Genomic DNA, 18,134 nt, shown 5'->3' with positions numbered 1-18,134 from the left:
AATTGGCAAGATTTTTTGTCCTTTATAATAAATGAGAATGTGGGATCTGAGTGCAACATGAGTTTACAATTGAAAATAAACCCATCTTTTTGTTGTACACTTGAACTTTGTGTACATGTTTAATCCTATTACAGTGGATTCTTCTGGGAGCGCATGTGTGCCTGCTAAGTTGCTTCAGTTGTGTCTGACTCTGCAACCCTATGGACTATAGCCCGCCAGGCTCCTCTGCCCATGGGATTCTCCAGGCAAGAATACTGGAGTGGGTTGCTGTCCCCTTCTCCAAGGGATCTTCCCAATCCAGGGATCAAACCCACATCTCTTAGGTACATCTCCTGAATTGGCAGGAGAGTCAACCAGTCAAACAGCCTTTTTATGTCAGGAGAAAAATGTGTTGGGGGCAGGCATAAACCCCCCTCTAAGAACAACGAAGAGATTATTTAGGAAACAGAAAAAGTACACGGGAAGGCATCCTGAGGAGCAAACACTCTGACAGATATTGGATGTGTTTTCATTTTTTTATTAGAGAAGTTGGAAGTTTAATTTCAATATTGATGGTAACATAATTCTCTGTTTTACTCAGAGGAACACACAGAATCAATCTGTGCAAGCATATACAACAATCTGGTTGGTGGCTGGTGCCCTAAATCAGTGATCCGATTAGTTCTCGAGTGCGGTTTCCATGCGCTCCTCTGGGCGTTGGGGCACAGTTCCATCCCAGGAGGGACTTTTCCATGCACTGTCTGCAACATAACTACAGCAGGCTTAAAGACCATGCAGATTAACACTGTAGCAAATTGTTTTGATATTTAACAGACATAAAAAGATTATTTCCTGATATGAAATTCTGAAAATCTGCATAAATATTTTTTGTGTAAAATTAAATTAGTTATGTATTTTTTTTGAAATTAGAACTTGAAGTATCAAGAATGCCCACATAGTTCATATACACATATATATAGACTTTTTCATTATGCTAAAAGTCTTGAGAGTCAAATTATATTCTGTGCCATACAGTTACTTAACCAGTATTTATCTGCATTAGGTTAACTGTGTGCGGATTAGTCATAATTGGTGCTTGTGTATCATGCAAACATAGTTCTAGTGTTCCTGTTCACTAATCTTGTCATGTGGCAATACTTAACATGATTTTGCTCTCTGACAGTGTGAATTAGGAGCATAAATACTTTTTACATGGTCACATTTACAAACGGTTGCCAATAACCACTTCACAATCTTCATGGTGTAAGAGTAAGCTGTAGTAATCTAGGGTCAGCAGAAGCAATTCCTAGGAAGCAATGTCAGATGTCAGCTTCTTAAACGTGCCTGAGAGTTCTCCTTGTGAGCACAGTGGGTTTTGGCACAAGGGCATGGTTCTATTTTCTGTTGTTCTAACCATTTCCATGACGGATACAGGAAATTAGCTTTGTATGGCATGGTGGAGATATGGCACTTACTGATGAGGTAACTCAGATGTAGAAAAATTCCCCCCAGTTATTTGTCTCGCAGATCATCACTGCTGCTAATAAATTTGTAGACAGTTCCCCCTCACCCCAGTGCATGTGCTTGCTATTACACGGCTAATGCACTACTTATGCTGCTGCTCAAACATGTCTTAACGCATCACAGAGCAGAGTTTTTAACACCAAGCTCATGTACTTGTGATGATATTTTCTAGCAAACATGTTGAAGTGGTATGATCAACGGGTAAACTCTGCCTTACTGGAGTCACAATTTTGGGGGATTTGTAACTACTTTTGGTTGGCCAAGGAAATTCAGTATTCCGAATGTTTAAGAGGAGAAAGTCTCTGGTTTCAGGTGACCTTTTGTCTACATGAAAAGGAAACACAGAAGACATCAGCTTTCTTCCGTGGAATTTGTGTTCAGAAGCTGGAGAGTGCTCTTTGATGCAGGGGTTCTGTGGTTTCAGTTTGTGTCCTGGAGTTTCACACAACTGTTGCTGGTCTGCGATCCATCTCGGCTTCCAATTTCACCATCTGCTGCATCTCCTTCGCCTGTAACATCAGAAACAAGACCTTACATGTTGAAATCCTCTCCTGAAGCCATACAGCAAAACCCCACCTCTCTTTTCCCTTGAATTTGATGCTTGTCACTATGTCCTGGCTACTTAAAGATGTGGTCCACAGACCAGCAGCATCAGCATTGCCTGGGATCTTGTGAGAAATGCAGAATCTTGGACTCCACCCCGGCCCTACTAACCCAGAGTCTGCATTTTAATAAGATCCCCAGGGAATTTTTATGCATGTTAAAGTCTGAGAAGGAATGGTCCACACAGTACCAGGAAAGCAACTGGAAAAGAAGCTACACCTGCCACTTGTAGATTATGTCATTTCTAACTGTTTGATTTAGTTTCCACAGACTGACATGCCTCGACTGTGTGTAGATAATTTGATCACTTTTAGAATAAGCATTGCTTATGCAAAATATATTCCCCAAATAGCCTGAAATTTAATTTAAAGTGACCGTCTTAAGAATCTCACGGATGGGGAAGTTTGGGTGGAAGCCTATCACATTGATTTGGTTGGAGTATGCTGCGGATAGAACGTTACACGCATACATAGGGTTCCTGGAAGGCTACTGTCCCAAAAAATCTCCTTACAGGTTCTCACTTATCTGGAGCAATTCAGCTTTTACAGTCCACCCCGGGAAGTAAGCTACAGTGAACTGAACCTCATGACTTAAGGCTGTCAAGAAGTCAACCAGCTGATTTGAGAGGTGGAAAGGCGTCAGATGGGGACAGGCTCTGTGACAAATCACTGCCTGGCAATACAGGGAAAAATCAATTGGTTCATTTTAAGCTTTACTTTCCAACCATGTGCTTTTTTTCCAACCCAATGCATGTATCTTTTGGAGAAAAAATAAAGCATTCCTGTCCTCTTTCAGTGACACATCACTTTGAAATAAAGGACATTTTAAAATGGAAACATGAATATACAAAGATATAACTTGGAGGAGGACTCTGATGAACTCTGATGTTACTATTTGTGTCGACTTAGGTATTCCAACTAAATGGAAGGTCAGTGAGAGGATTTAGTCAACTTTGTAGATCATACTATGAGCATCAAAATGTCCCAAATGAAGTCCTGCTACAAAATTAGTTTAACCCACAGACCACAGAGTGATCTCCTTCTTATTGTTATTTTTAGAATGTGGCTTTAAATTCCATTTTGGTGAGGATGGATATAAAAAACACCAAAGATGGTAACTTTCTGCTTACATTTGGGATGGATGGCTCCCCTTCCCTGATTTTTTTTTTATGCCTGAAAGTATAATGCTCTAATAGAAAAATGAAGAAATGGAGAAAATACACGAACATGAAACTATGACACAAACAGTATTTATAAGAGATGACAGTGAAATATTATCAGCACTGAAAATTAAATATTTTATGTTCAGTAAATAGTAATAAAGGATTCCCTCTGCTTCTTTCCCTCTAGCATTAAGGACAATATAGAACATGTTTTAGAGAGAAGGATCATATTAACAGTACAGGAGGATTCCAAGAGCTAGGTTCTCACATGAGCAGGGTGACCATTCATGCTCACTTGTCAGGATGGTTCCAATTTATGCCTATGGTCCTGGCTATTTTGAACAACGTCCCCTTTCACTTTCAAAGCTATTCTGTTTGAATGATAAATTATATGGTCACCATATTTATAAGGGGTGATTAGGTTCCCTGGCAGACTGGTTCTAACAGAAAGCATGACAAGAGTCATCGTACAATGATGCTGTATAATGTTTTTACATGCAGACCATAACTCTCTGTTACTAAAAACCACCAATCAACTTTTACTGGGTGCTTTAAAAATTAATGGTAGTCATATCAATGTTTGTGAAAAATCTGACTCTGTGACCCAGTTTCAGCTGTGATTGGTCCAAAGGACCACCATATATTGCTTTTTTCAGTGACTGGGTATGTCTTCATCAGCGTGATTTGAGATTCCTAGGTCTGCAACTGGAAAGGATGCTAAAACGCCATCAGAAATAATTCTCTCAAGACTCTGGGCATTTCAGTTTGAATTGTACATCAGAAATCCAAGCATCAAATAGTCAAACTTTTCAATCAAACCCTTGCGATCTTAACTAGTCAAGAGCAGATGTGAATCGTCAAAGCAGCGAGAATACGAGCGCAGTTGAGCAGGAAGGCAATATCTTGCTTATCAGAATTTTCAGTCCTACCTTGCGTTTGGGACACTGCGTGACAGGATTTCAAAAGCTGTTTGTACAAAAATAGTAATGTCAAAATTGAGTCATACATACAAAACAAAGAAAATAAATGAATACTGAAGTGAATTTGAAAAATGAATGCAAAACCATATACAGAAAAGCAAAAGGCTAAGGATAAAACATGTATAGAACCATCAGCGACAAACTTACCCCAGGTTGATCTCAACAGAAACGAAAGAACAAAAGCGACCAATGCCTCTCAGCCCAGACTGCAGCTCTCCCGTGGGGTTAGACCCTCACCTCTCCTCATTAAATGACAGGACTGATGACAAAACCAACTTTTAAAACTTGGGTATGATAGTAATGGAGCATTTCATGCTTGAAATGGTGCATGTCAAGACAGATGAGCTCATGTATGGCTGGGAGGTCTATGGGAAATAGTAGGGAAAAAAATCCACATCCTTTGGAGTTTGAAATGAATACTTGGCCAACCAAGCAGGCAAAGCCATTAGAAAGGACATAGGAGGTTAGGATCCAGAATCAGGACCCAAATAGATTAAAACTCAAGTTGTTTCTGCCAGTGCCCTCAACACTATCTAACTGATGAAATAGATGATTCCAGGCTTTGCTTTGGGGCAACAGGGAAAATTTACAGGATAAGGGTTACAGGAAACAGTAAGAAACTTTAAAGGGAGATATTATTGCAGAATGTTAAAATTAATTTATATTTGGCTCAGAAATGAACAAAAAAAAAGTCTTGTGGTTTAATAGTAGTTTGGGAGATTGTTATGCAAGTTTGGGATTGTCTGGAGACAGGAAACTGTTTTCTGTCAATGAAATTTTGAATTGAGTTGCTTCAGTCATGTCTGACTCTTCGTGACCCCATGGACTATAGCCCACAAGGCTCCTCTGTCATGGGATTCCCCAGGCAAAAATACTGGAGTGGGTTGCCATGTCTTTCTCCAGGGGATCTTCCTGACCCAGGGATTGAACGTGGGTCTCCTACATTGCAGGCGGATCCTTAACCACTCAGCCACCAAATAGGTTATAGGGGGAGCTCTCCAAATGGTTCCAGACCTTGCCTAATGTGAGAGAAGACAGAGCTGCAGCATCTTTTGCACTGCGCCAAGACAGTGTTGAACCACACTTAGTAACTGAATTGAGAGGTGTTCAATCTTTAAATTCCCCCTCCAAAAGTACACTAGAAAATATCTGGGGTTGAATTTGTTACAGAATGGGCCATATTTGTAAAGCAAAGCTTAACACAGAAATTCAAGTCCAAATTCCATACTTGTTGGAAGCATCAATATACCTTGAATTTCTTTTCATGGAATCTCATTAAACCTTCACCAAATCTCAAGCCTTCTAACATTATTTCCTAAGCTTCTCTGACTCAAAGTATCAGGTGTGGGCAGTAGGCATTACCTGTGACCCCTTGAAAGAAGTTACTATCCTCCCAATAAGATCCAATCAATACCATTATCATTAATCCAATATCTCAGTGCAAAAACTCTGGTGTGATTTGAGTTACATATGTATTAGGATAAAAAGCCAAAGTGATTTTTAAATTGTGTACTTTAGCTCTGAAACTAAAAATACTAGGTATTCTCTAGCTCTGATATATACCACTATTGTAATGATGAGCAATTTTTAGCACATTTATATTCTTTAGTCAAACTTGTTGCTAAGCAACGCAGTGGTTTCTAAGTAGTTTCTTAATTTAGTTAACAGACACAGAGCTGCATCTTACCTTCATTGCGCCTTCTTTAAGGCATCCTTATCCCCAGTGCTGAGTCACTGAAGCGGGTTCTAATGTTTTGGAAATAGTGACTATTCCCTTACCCATTCCCCTCACCCTCCAGAAACACTTTCTGAGAAATGGCTTTGAGAGCAAAAAAAGTTAGGTAACTTGTACTAGAAGGTGCTGTATCTATGGATTGGTCAAGTGAGTGGGACCTGTGGGACAATAAACACTTATTGTCCTCCTTGGAGATCTGTGGACTATTCATGAATAGAAGCATTTAGCTGGAAAGGAAATGGGAAACATAACTTAGAAGAATGCTGATGAATAAAACTTTTATCAACCAAAAAGTAAAGGATATGAAACCAGAAGTTGGATTTATTTGTTACTCAACTGCAATACAAAAAAAAAACAACCCAGATTTTATCGTTTTGTTTTACTTTCTCAAAGGTACTTTTTAGTGTAATTTCCACTTTTCTTCAATGGAAGCCATTTACTCTTTAAAAAAAATACCTTAAATAGGATTACTTTATATGTGAAAGGGAACAGGAAAGAATACTGCAGTACAAGTACTGGTTTCAGCAAAACCTCTTTACAGCTTCTAGATTGAAGTAAATTATCTAGAAATAATAACTTCCAAACCAACTACACCTGAAAAGGTGTATTTGGACTGAGATAGACTGAAATTTTAACTGCTACTGAGGGTCATCGTGCCATAGAAGCTAGTGGTATTTCCATCCAGTTGAAATGAGACTGTAGATGGCCAGTGGGCTGTAGCCCAACTATCTGAACTCCGCTTGAGGCAAATTTACATTCATTTTTATATTGGTATGTGCCTGACAGCTACTGAATAGTTGGATTTTGGAGAGCTCTTTTTATTTGTGTATATTTTAATTTAGTGTTTGACACTAAGAGTATGATATCCACTCACATTCAGTGGTTTGTAGAATTATGGTGGTTCATACATTTAGGTTTGACTTGTAAGTCCTGAGAAGGTTTTATAATTTCATTTTTAGATTGAAGTTGAAAATAGATGGTTTCTTATTTGTTTTGAAATACAATATCACTTGTCTCTAGGGTACAAGTGATATAATTTCACATAAAAATGGAGAAGTAACTTATAATTGGGTTTTTCCTCCTCTCAGGAATGTCCTTTTTAAAATCCCCATCATCTAGTCACACTTTGATCCTTTTATTCTCCACAGTCACATTCCTCTCCCACTTCAAAAAAAAGCGCTTTCTGCTCTTGTTGGATGAAAAGGGGAAAGTACAGTAATGGCACCAAATTTTTCTAGCCACCTTTCTATGCCACTACACAGGCCACTGGCTTTAGCAGAAGGGTGACTGTGGGCCATGGCAACTGCCTCCTGAAGCTGGTTGGTTGCCTACATCTTTTTATGCTTTTTAAGTTAAATACCTGCTCATTCTGTTTCTCTAGGAATTCGAGGTGCTCAAGCTGGACTTTTTTCAACTGATCCATTTCTTTGGACTGCTTCATGGCAAGCTGCAAAGCAAAACAAAACACATCTGATTAACTTTGGGTTGTAACCTTAAAACTTATGGATGAGGGTTGGTAGTTTGCAGTTTAAGAGAATGATATAAAAATAATAAAAAAAGAAGAAAGAAAATAGCCTGAAAACTGGGGGAATTTAAACCCCATAATTTTTACTGGTAAGACAGTTGCTGCCAAAATCTTAGAAAAGAAAAGAATATTTGTGCATGATTAAAATTTGGCTTCATTTTCTGTATAAAATGGTACCAAACAATTACCTTAAAGATTTTAGTGAGAGATTAGCTTTCAGGGAGAAGAGAAGAGAAGCTAGAATATTTAGCACAGAGAAAAATCAAATTAACCAAATTAGCTAGAAGTCTGAAATCTAAGCATGAGCTACTATTTAGTTTTTTCAAAGGAAAAGTGCTAAGAAAATTATGATACTTACTCGCTTTCTTTCTTCCAGAAACTTTTTAGTGTTGCTGCTGTTTAACTCCCTGACTCTCCTAAAAGCAAAGGTACGAACAACAGTTGGTATGTCACTGGATGGAATTAATTGATATTAAGTAAGAAAAAGTCATATTTTATTTAATTATTTGGGTGAGATTATACTTCCTTTTCCTAATTTTTGAGGAATTTTAAAATATACAATGTACAGAGAAAAAGACACAAAACATCTGTGCATCCATCACTTAGACTAGTCACTATTAATATGTTTTACCACCCAGTCTCATATTTTTAAAGGAAATAAAAGTGCTGCAAATATAAACAAAGCCCCCCTTGTTTTTTTCTGGACTCCATTTCCCCTCTCTCTCTCCAGAGGTAACCACTATTCTGAATTTTGGTGTTCCCATCAATCAAGATGGGCGGAAGAAACATCAACAGATATGCAGATGACACCACTCTAATGGCAAAGCAAAGAGGAATTAAAGAGCCTCTTGATGAGGGTGAGGGAGGAGAGTGAAAGAGCTGGCTTAAAACTAAATATTAAAAAAACTAAGATCATGACATTCAGCCCCATTTCAGTTCAGTTCAGTTCAGTCAGTTAGTCGTGTCCGACTCTTTGCGACCCCATGAATCACAGCACGCCAGGCCTCCCTGTCCATCACCGGGGATCCAGCCCCTTTACTTTATGGCAAATAGAAGGGGAAATGTTGGAAATGGTGACAGATTTCCTCTTGTTGGGTTCTAAAATCAGTAAGGATGGTAATTGCAGCCAGGAAAACAGATGCTGCTTCTTGGCAGGAAAGCAATGAGAAACCTAGATGGCGTGCTGAAAAGCAGAGACGATGCTCTGCCGACAAAGGTCTATGGTCGAGGCCATGGTCTTCCCAGGGGTCAGTAACGGTTGTGAGAGCCTGACTGTAAAGAAGGCAGGATGCCAAAGAACCGATGCCTTCGAACTGTGGTGCTGGAGAAGACTCCTTGGACAGCAAAGAGACCAGACCAGTCAATCTTACGGGAAATCAGCATGAATACTCATTGGAAGGACTGATGCTGAAGCTGAAGTTCCAATATTTTGGTCACCTGATACGAATTCATTTGAAAAGTCCCTGATGCTGGGAAAGACTGAGGGCAGAAGGAGAAGAGGGTGTCAGAAGATGAGATGGCTGGATGGCATCCCCGATGCAATGGAGATGAACTTGGGCAAACTTTGGGAGATGGTGAGGGACAGGGAGGCCTGGTGTGCTGCCGCCCATGGGGTCACAAAGAGTCAAACACGACTGGACGACTGAACAACAACAAATCTATGTTTTAATATTTTTATTACATAAAGATGTATCCATATATAATATACACAAATGTTTCTTAACCTTCCATACACATACAAATCACCTCTACCATACATGCATACGTACATACATACAATAACTATCAAATATACAGGTTGTTGGACCCACTCCCAGAGGGTCTGATTCAGTGGGTCTGGGGTAGGCCTGAGATTCTGCATTTCTAAAAAGCTCCCAGGTGATGTAACTATATATATATGTATATAATTTTGTATGGTTTCCAAATTAACCTGCTAACATATTCTGTGTTTCCTTTGATGACTTCTCACTTAGATTTATGATTTAGAGATATAACTATGTTTCAAATAATTCCATTATTTTCACCAGCTTTATGGATTTTTCCATTTACGGAAAATTTTGACTACCATATTTTCATTTTGCCATTAATAACAAGTAGGTTTTTATTTGCCAACAATGCACAATGGTCAGGTGCATAGGGTCTTGCAATGCTTGGCACACTGTCTGTTGGCTAAATAAATGAAGTGTAGGACATATCTTCTTGTGTATATGAGCAAAGGTTCTCCAGGGGGTAAACTAGGCTTACAGGTTGGTAGGGAGTGAAAACTTCATCTTTACTCCAAAGTACTGTCCCAATTTGCATTCCCACCCACAGCATCTGGGTGCTACCCTTTCTCCGTATCTTTGTCCACTCTTGTTACTATCAGACATTTCCTTTTCTGTCAGTTGGTTGGTTTTCTGAAATGGCATCATGCTGCTACTGTAACTCATGTTTCCTGGATTACTGGTGAGGTAGAGTGTTTTTCAAGCTTAAATAGGCCTATAACTGATTGAGTTTTTATAATATTTTAGGTCTATTCAGGTTTTCTCTTTTACAGCCAGTTTGTGTATTTTAGTTTTTTTTAAGCAATTGTCCATTTCATCTGAGTTTTCAGATTCATTTGTATTGTTTATAGTCTTGGTTTTCAAAAATATTTACTTCAGTATCTTCAGTTATTTCTCTTTTCATGTCCAATATTACTAATTTGAGTTTTCTCCTTCTTGATTAGCCTTGCTGGAGGTCCACTTATTTATTCTTTTGCCAAATAACAAGCTTTTGGTGTTACTCCCCACTGATTTTTGTTTTCTATTTCAATACTTTTTGCTCCTTAAACTTTTGTTTCTTCCTATCTGAGATCTTTGGGTTCAGTGTATTTTCCTAATTTTATGCCCTCTTTGAGCATTTTGCTCATTAATTTTCATTTAAAAAAATATATATATAGCTTGGCTATAATTTTCACTGTAAATATCACTTTAAGATCCATTCTCTTAGCAACTTTGAAGTATGTAATACTGTATTGTGAAAAATATTCACCATGCTGAAGTTAGATCCCTAAAGCTTATTAATCTTATAACTGCAAGTTTGCACCTTTCAACTAACATCTCCCCATTTCCCTACCCCTAAACTCTGGTAATCACCAATCTACCCTGTTTATATGAATTTGGCCTTTTTTAGGGTCCACAAATAGATAGTATTTTTCTTTCTCCAATTTATTTCACTTAGCATAATGTTCTCAGAGATCCATGTTGTCCCAAATAGCAGTATTTTCTTCTTCTTATGGATAAATATTTCATTGTATATACATCTCAAGCTTTCTTTAACCATTCACTTAGACACTTAGGTTGTTTGCTGTGTTGGCTGTGGTAATGAATATGGCAATGCAGACAGCTCTTCCAGATAGTGTTTTTATTTCCTTCGGATATATACCCAGAAGTGGAATCACTGGATCAAATGGTAGTTCTATTTTTAATTTTTTGAGGAACTCCCTCTGTATTATTTCCCATAGTGGCACTGCCAGATTACAATCCCACCAACAATGCACAAGGGTTCCCTTTTCTCCACATCCTTGCCAACACATATTATCTACTAAATTTTTGATAATAGCCATTCTAACAGATGCTGAAGTCATATCTTATTGTGCTTTTAATTTGCATTCCCTGGTGATGAGTGATGTTAAGCACCTTTTCACATAGGTTTTGGCAATTTGCATGGTCTTCTTTAGAAAAATGTCTATTTTTTTTTTTTGTCTTTTGAAAAATGTGTATTTCTGGTCCTCTGCCCACTGAAAAACTTTTTTTCCCAAACATTTAAAAAGTTTATCTATTTATTTATGGCTGAGACAGGTCTTCATTGCTGCATGCAGGTTCTCGCTACTTGCAGCAAGCAGGGGCTACTTGCAGTACACGGGCTTCTTGTTGTGGTGGCTTCTCTTGCAGGGGGCATGGACTCTAGGGTGCAAGGGCTTCTGTAGTTGTGGAGTACCAGCTTAGTTGCCCTGAAGCATGTGGAATGTATGCAGACCAGGGATCGAACCCATGACCTCTTCATTGGCAGGCGGACTCTTAACCACTGGACGACCAATGAAGTTCCTATGCCCACTTGTAAAATCAGATTTGTTTTTGCTATTGGTTTATATGAGTTACTTACATATTATGAAAATTAATCTGTTACCTGTCATGTGTTTGCAAATATTTTCTCCCATTTGGGAGGCCACCTCTTTATTTTGCTGGTTATTTATTTCTCTTTCTGTGTACTTTGGCTACCTCTGACACACTGATAAAGTACATTATCACCCAGTTATAAATATAATGTCATTTATGTTGAAATATCTTCTTAGACACAAGATATAAATGTTTTTCAGCTTCTGCATATCTTTCTTAGCTCTCTGATTATAAATATTTAATTTTATTTCTCAGTGGTTTGATAAGGTGGATACACACAATATATGTTACCTTAAATATGTTACCTTAAAAAAGGTAACTATTTGGCATAGAGAAATTATTTTTTAAAAAACAGGTCTTTTGTAGATGTTTTAGAATCACCTAACCACTGGATACAGAGTTATAATAAATAAGTAGGTAGAGTTGAAATAAGAAAATCAAAAAATTTTCTGGTTATTAATAACTCATAATTTAAGACAATGTAACCTCAACTGGACTGAAGTCCACTTTGCAACAAATTTGAAAAAAATAGGATAAAGAGTTATTTAACAATTAGTATATTTTCAGGTTGAATTCTGTATTTCAACTTTGAACAGTCTAAAACAGTTTAACAAGGTTTTATCATGGCATGAATAATTTATGTTTATGAGCTTAAAGTAGATAGTATCCTTTCCACATATACAAGGCCATTAAACAAAGTTCCTTGTCTGAGAATAATGTCCAGAAGATGGTACTTCATTGGAAATGACATTCAGTTGTAGATGTGTCTGGTGGTGAAAGTAGAGCCTGATGCTATAAAGAACAACATTTCATAGGAACCTAGAATGTTAGGTCCATGAATGAAGGTAAATTGGACATGGTCAAGCAGGATATGGCAAGACTGAACATGTTAGGAATCAGTAAACTAAAATGGATGGGAATGGGTGAAATTAATTCAGATGGCCATTACATTTAATACTGTGGACAAGAATCCTTAGGAGAAATGGAGTAGCCCTCACAGTCAACAAAAGTCTGAAATGCAGTACTTATGCACAATCGCAAAAATGACAGAATAATCTCAGTTCATTTTCAAGTAAATCATTCAATGTCATAGTAATCCAAGACTATGCCCCAACCACTAATGCTGAAGAAGCTGAAGTTGACCAATTCCAGGAAGACCTACAAGACTTTCTGGAACTAACACACACATACACACACACACAAAAAGATATCCTTTTCATCATAGGGGTCTGAAATGCAAAAGTAGGAACTCAAGAGATACCAGGAGTAACAAGCAAGTTTGGCCTTGGAGTATAAAATGAAGCAGGGCAAAGGCTAACAGACTTTGGTCAAGAGAACACACTGGTCATAGCAAATACCCTGTTTCAACAATGCAGGCAATGATTCTACACATGAACATCATCAAATGATCGATACCAAAATCAGATTGATTATATTCTTTGCAGCCAAACATGGAGAAGCTCTATACAGTCAGCAAAAACAAGACCTGGAGCTGACTGTGGCCCAGATTATGAGCTCCTCGTTGCAAAATACAGGCTTAAATTGAAGAAAGGAGGGAAAACCACTAGGCCATTCAGGTATGAAAGTGAAAGTCAAAGTCACTTAGTTGTGTCCAACTCTTTGCGACCCCATGGACTATACAATCCACAGAATTCTCTAGGCCAGAATACTGGAGTGCATAGCCTTTCCCGTCTCCAGGGGATCTTCCCAACCCAGGGATCAAACCCAGGTCTCCCGCATTGCAGGCAGATTCTTGACCAGTTACGTCACAAGGGAAGCCCAAAAATACTGGAGCAGGTAGCCTATCCCTTCCCTAGTGGATGTTCCCAACCCAGGAATCGAACCAGGGTCTCACGCATTGGAGGTGGATTCTTTACCAACTGAGCTATCAGGGAAGCCAAAATGAGTCAGTCAGTGATACATACATACATATATATACTTCCTCCATTTTGGACTTCCTTCCCATTCAGGTCACCACAGTGCATTAAGCAGAGTTCACTTTGCTATATGGTTGCTTGCTTAGGTGCTCAGTCATGTCTGACTCTTGCAATGCTTTGAACTATAGCCTTCCAGGAACTGAACCAAGGTCTCCTGCGTTGCAGGTGGATTCTTTACCAACTGAGTATTCAGGTGTGTCTAAATCCAATCCCTTATGATTGTACAGTAGAGGTGATGAATAGATTCAAGAGATTAGATCTGGTAGACAGAGTGCTTCAAGAACTATGGACAGAAGTTTGTAACACTGTACAGAAGAATATGACAAAACACCACCCCCCAAAATTAGAAATGCAAGAAGGCAAAGTGGTGGTCTGAGGAGGCTTCACAAATAGCTGAAGAAAGAAGAGAAGTGAAAGGCAAGGGAGAAAGGGAAAGACACACTCAACTGAATGCAGAGTTCCAGAAATAGCGAGGAGAGTTAAGAAGGTTTCTTAAATGAACAATGCAAAGAAATAGAGAAAAACAACAGAATGGGAAAGACTAGAGATCTCGTCAAGAAAACTGGAGATATCAAGGGAACATTTCATGAAAAGATAGGCACAGTATAGGACAGAAACGGAAAGGACCTAACAGAAGCAGAAGAGATTAAGAACGGGTGGCAACAGTACACAGAGGAACTATACAAAAAAGGCCTTAATGACCCAGATAACCTAGATGGTGTGATCAGTCAGCTAGAGCCAGATATCCTGCTGTGTGAAGTCAAGTGGGCCTTGGGAAGATTTGCTACAGACAAAGCCAGTGGAGGTGATGGAATTCTAGCTGAACTATTTCCAATCCTAAAGATGCTGTTATAGTGCTGCACTCAATATACCAGCAAATTTGGAAAACTCAGCAGTGGCCACAGGACTGGAAAAGATCATTTTTCATTTCAATCCCAAAGAAGCACAATGTCAAAGAATGTTCAAACTACCGCACAGTTGCACTTATTTCACATTCTAGCAAGGTAATGCTCAAATTCCTTCAAGCTAGGCTTCAGCAATATGTGAACTGAGAACTTCCAGATGTACAAGCTGGTTTTAGAAAAAGGAGGGGAATTGGAGATCAAATTGCCAACATTTCTTGGATTATAGAGAAAGCAAGAGAATTCCAGAAAAACATCTACTTCTGCTTATGCTAAAGCCTTTGACTATGTGGATAACGACAAACTGTAGAAAATTCTTCAAGAGATGGGAATACTGAACCACCTTACCTGCCTCCTGAGAAACCGGTATGTGGATCAAAAAGCAACAGCTAGAACGAGACATGGAAGAAATGACTGGTTCAAAATTGGGAAAAGAGTACATCAGGGCTATATACTGTCACCTTGCTTATTTAACTTCTATGCAGAGTACACCATGCTAAACGCCAGGGTGAATGAATCACAAGCTGGAATCAAGATTGCTGGGAGAAATATCAACAGCCTCAGATATGTAGATGATAACACTCAAATGGCAGAAAATGATGAGCAACTAAAGAACCTCTTGATAAGGGTGAAAGAGAAGAGTGAAAAAGCTGGCTTAAAACTCAACATTCAATAAACTAAGATCATGGTATCTGGTCCCATCACTTCATGGCAAATAGAAGGGGAAAAAGTAGAAGCAGTGACAGATTTTTCTGGCACTCCAAATCCACTGAGGACGGTGATTTTAGCCATGAAATTAAAACATACTTGCTCCTTGGAAGGAAATCTATGACAAACGTGGATAGCGTATTAAAAAGCAGAGATATCACCTTGCTGACAAAGATCTGTATAGTCAAAGCTGTGGTTTTTCCAGTAGTGATGTGCAGATGTGAGAGCTGGATCAAAAGAAGGCTGAGTGCCAAAGAGCCGACGCTTTCAAATTTGGTGCTGGAGAAGACTCATGAGAGTCTTTTGGACTACAAGGAGATGAAACCAGTCAACCCTATAGGAAGTCAACTCTGCATATTATTTGGAAGGACTGGTGCTGAAGCTTAAGTGCCAATTCTTTGGCCACATGATGCAAGAGCTGACTCATTGGAAAGACTCACTGGAAAATAGGGAAGATTGAAGTCAAAAGGAGAAAGGAGCATCAGAGGATGAGATGGTTAGATAGCATCACCAACTTCACGGACACGAACAAAATCAGGGAGATAGTGAAGGATAGGGGAAGTTTGTGTGCTGCATTCCATGGGGTTGCAAATAGTCAGAGACCAGTTAGTGAGTGAACAAGATAACTACGCCCATATGATGGTGTAAAAGAGCACTGAATAAATTGAGTCATAATCTCCTTAAAGAGAAACAAATGACACTCCATGTTTATTGGGAAATTTTTGTCCAAAGTGTTGAAAAGTTGATTTCTTTCCAGGTCAAATTTCAGTGGAATTCCAGTCCCACTGCTGGCCTGTTAATTCCAAACCATATTTAATCCAACAAAACTTCAGCATAAAAATACACCAGATGATAATACGCTTTATACTCTGTCAACTTGAATCATAGGAAATTCCCTGGGCATCAAGTGCTGCTAACTGCCTCTACTGGGGCCCATGACTAGCAATGCCCTCTTAGCTCCCCTTTACCAGCTTTGGATAAAGCACTCGCATCTTGGCTCTTCTCTGGACATCACACAAACCTCCCCCAACTCTATGTGGCCAAGGACTGATGAACACAGACGCACAAGAGCCACGTGCCCACGGCTCAAAGGAGCAGATCACGGTCGTTTACACTACAGAGCTGGGGTCAGGCTGCAGAGGAACTCTAGCTGAGATCCTAGCCTTGCTTAGCCCCTGCCCTGGCCCCATCCTGCTTCCTCCTCTCTGCTCTGCTGAAGATCCTTTTCTCAGCAAACCACATGACCCAAAGTCCTACCTTGGTCTTTGTTTCTAGAAAACCCTTTCTTAGACAAGAACAAACCAGAAAACTTGAGGGAGGTGATTTGAGATGATCCCTAGTGTCAAGGTCAGTATAAGGCCTATAGACTGCAAACACATTCAGGATGGGTTTAATACCTGAGCAAATGAGATGCTTTCAGGATGACCTAAGCATCATGTGGGAAGGATATTTTGCCATAATTTATACAGTTTTGTTTATGCCATGTTTTATACAATTTTGGAAATGAGCACACATATATTGAATGTAAATATGTTTTATTAGTGGTAATAAGCAATCAGAAGATGTTTTATAGCAACAATAATATATCTTCCCAGCAGTTATAACAGCAGGATTCTAGGCCAGCACTCACAAGGTATTTTTTATATCTTATATCTGAGTGTGTGTGTACGTTGGAGTCAGTATTATATTCTTACAGTGAGCATTCCAACTCACCTTTCCCGTTCTGCTTTATTCTTGATGGATTTATCTTGGCTGATGGCTTTGCTATTTTCCATAGAAATCTTAGCTTGGTGTGCTCGCATCTCTTTGCTTTCCCTGTGTATTAAAATAAAAACAAAACCAGGAAGTGATTATTTTGTAATGTACAGACACTGAATCACTATGTTGTACACCAGGAACTAACACAGTCTTGTAGGTCAATTATACTGAAAGAAAAAAAAAAACAACCAAACAAACTCATAAAAAAAGAAATCAGATTTGTGGTTTCCAGAGGCAGGGATGAGGGGAAGGGAAGTTGGATGAAGGTGGTCAAAAAGTACAAACTTCCTGTTTGGTCGTATCCTGACTGTTTGTGAACCCATGGACTGTAGCCCACTAGGATCCTCTGTCCATGGGGTTTCCTAGGCAAGAATATTGGAATGGGTGCCATTTCCTTCTCCAGGGGATCTTCCTGATCCAGAGATCGAACTTGCATCTCCTGCTTGGCAGGTAGATTCTCTGCCACTGAGCCACCCAGAACAAACTTCCAATTATATGATAAACAACTGCTAGGGATGCAGTGTACAACATGACTAAGATGTGTGTTATATAAACATAAACGTTGTTAAGGGAGCAAATCCTACAAGTTCTCATTACAAGGAAAACTATTTTTTCCTTTGATTTGGTATCTCTATGAGCTGATGGAAGTTCACCAAACTTATTGCAATCATTTCATGATAGTGTAGGCCAAAGCAGAGTGCTGTGCAGCTCACACCATAGAGTGCTGTGTATCCGTTATATCTCAGTAAAACTGGAAGGGAGCCAAAGATGCCCGGGGAGTGTTCAGCAGGTAGAGCTTCAGTTGGGGAAGACAATACAGTCCTGGAGCTGGATGGTAGTGACTGACGGTAGCAACAGTGTGAATACACCTTATGCTACGCACTTACAGTTGACACAGTAAATTTTGCACTGTAGATTTTTAACTCTCATTAAAAATGTAAACAAATTTCATATGTAACAAGAGGACTGGATTCACTTTTTATCTCATTGCTGAGATCATGAAATTGTCCTGCATTCTGCGAGAAGGAAGGCAGGAGCCCCAGTCCACAAGCACGCTTCTCCCGGGGGCAGCGGGCACTCACTGTGAAGTGTCAGTGCTGGGCTGGGAAGAAGAGACACGATGCCCGTCTAAGGTAACCCCAACCACACGATGAGCCTATACAGCTCCCAGAGTAGGACACT

General features: G+C 39.2%; 1 protein-coding gene across 10 annotated transcripts in view; it reads right to left on the bottom strand.

The window, feature by feature from the left end:
• Positions 1 to 483: 483 nt before the first annotated feature.
• The window catches only part of PLCB4 (phospholipase C beta 4), a 489,193-nt gene continuing 471,542 nt past the window's right edge, over positions 484 to 18,134 (bottom strand). For 8 of the 10 annotated variants that reach the window (XM_055426743.2, XM_055426768.2, XM_055426791.2 and 5 more), the window contains 5 exons: positions 16,908 to 17,009; positions 7,867 to 7,924; positions 7,344 to 7,430; positions 4,198 to 4,234; positions 484 to 2,012 (listed from right to left, as the gene is read on the bottom strand). In XM_055426743.2, coding sequence (XP_055282718.1) covers positions 1,924 to 2,012; positions 4,198 to 4,234; positions 7,344 to 7,430; positions 7,867 to 7,924; positions 16,908 to 17,009 — 373 coding nt within the window. In that variant the 3' untranslated portion in view covers positions 484 to 1,923. The remainder of the gene's footprint in view (positions 2,013 to 4,197; positions 4,235 to 7,343; positions 7,431 to 7,866; positions 7,925 to 16,907; positions 17,010 to 18,134) is intronic. The other 2 variants (XM_088844295.1, XM_088844296.1) reach the window with 1 other exon arrangement.

This window comes from Moschus berezovskii, chromosome 15 (genome assembly GCF_049115385.1).
Source record: "Moschus berezovskii isolate FMDL1 chromosome 15, NW_MosBer_1.0, whole genome shotgun sequence".
Lineage (NCBI taxonomy): Eukaryota > Metazoa > Chordata > Mammalia > Artiodactyla > Moschidae > Moschus > Moschus berezovskii.
Note: the sequence above shows the minus strand (reverse complement) of the source record. Positions and strands in the feature narration are given on the sequence as shown.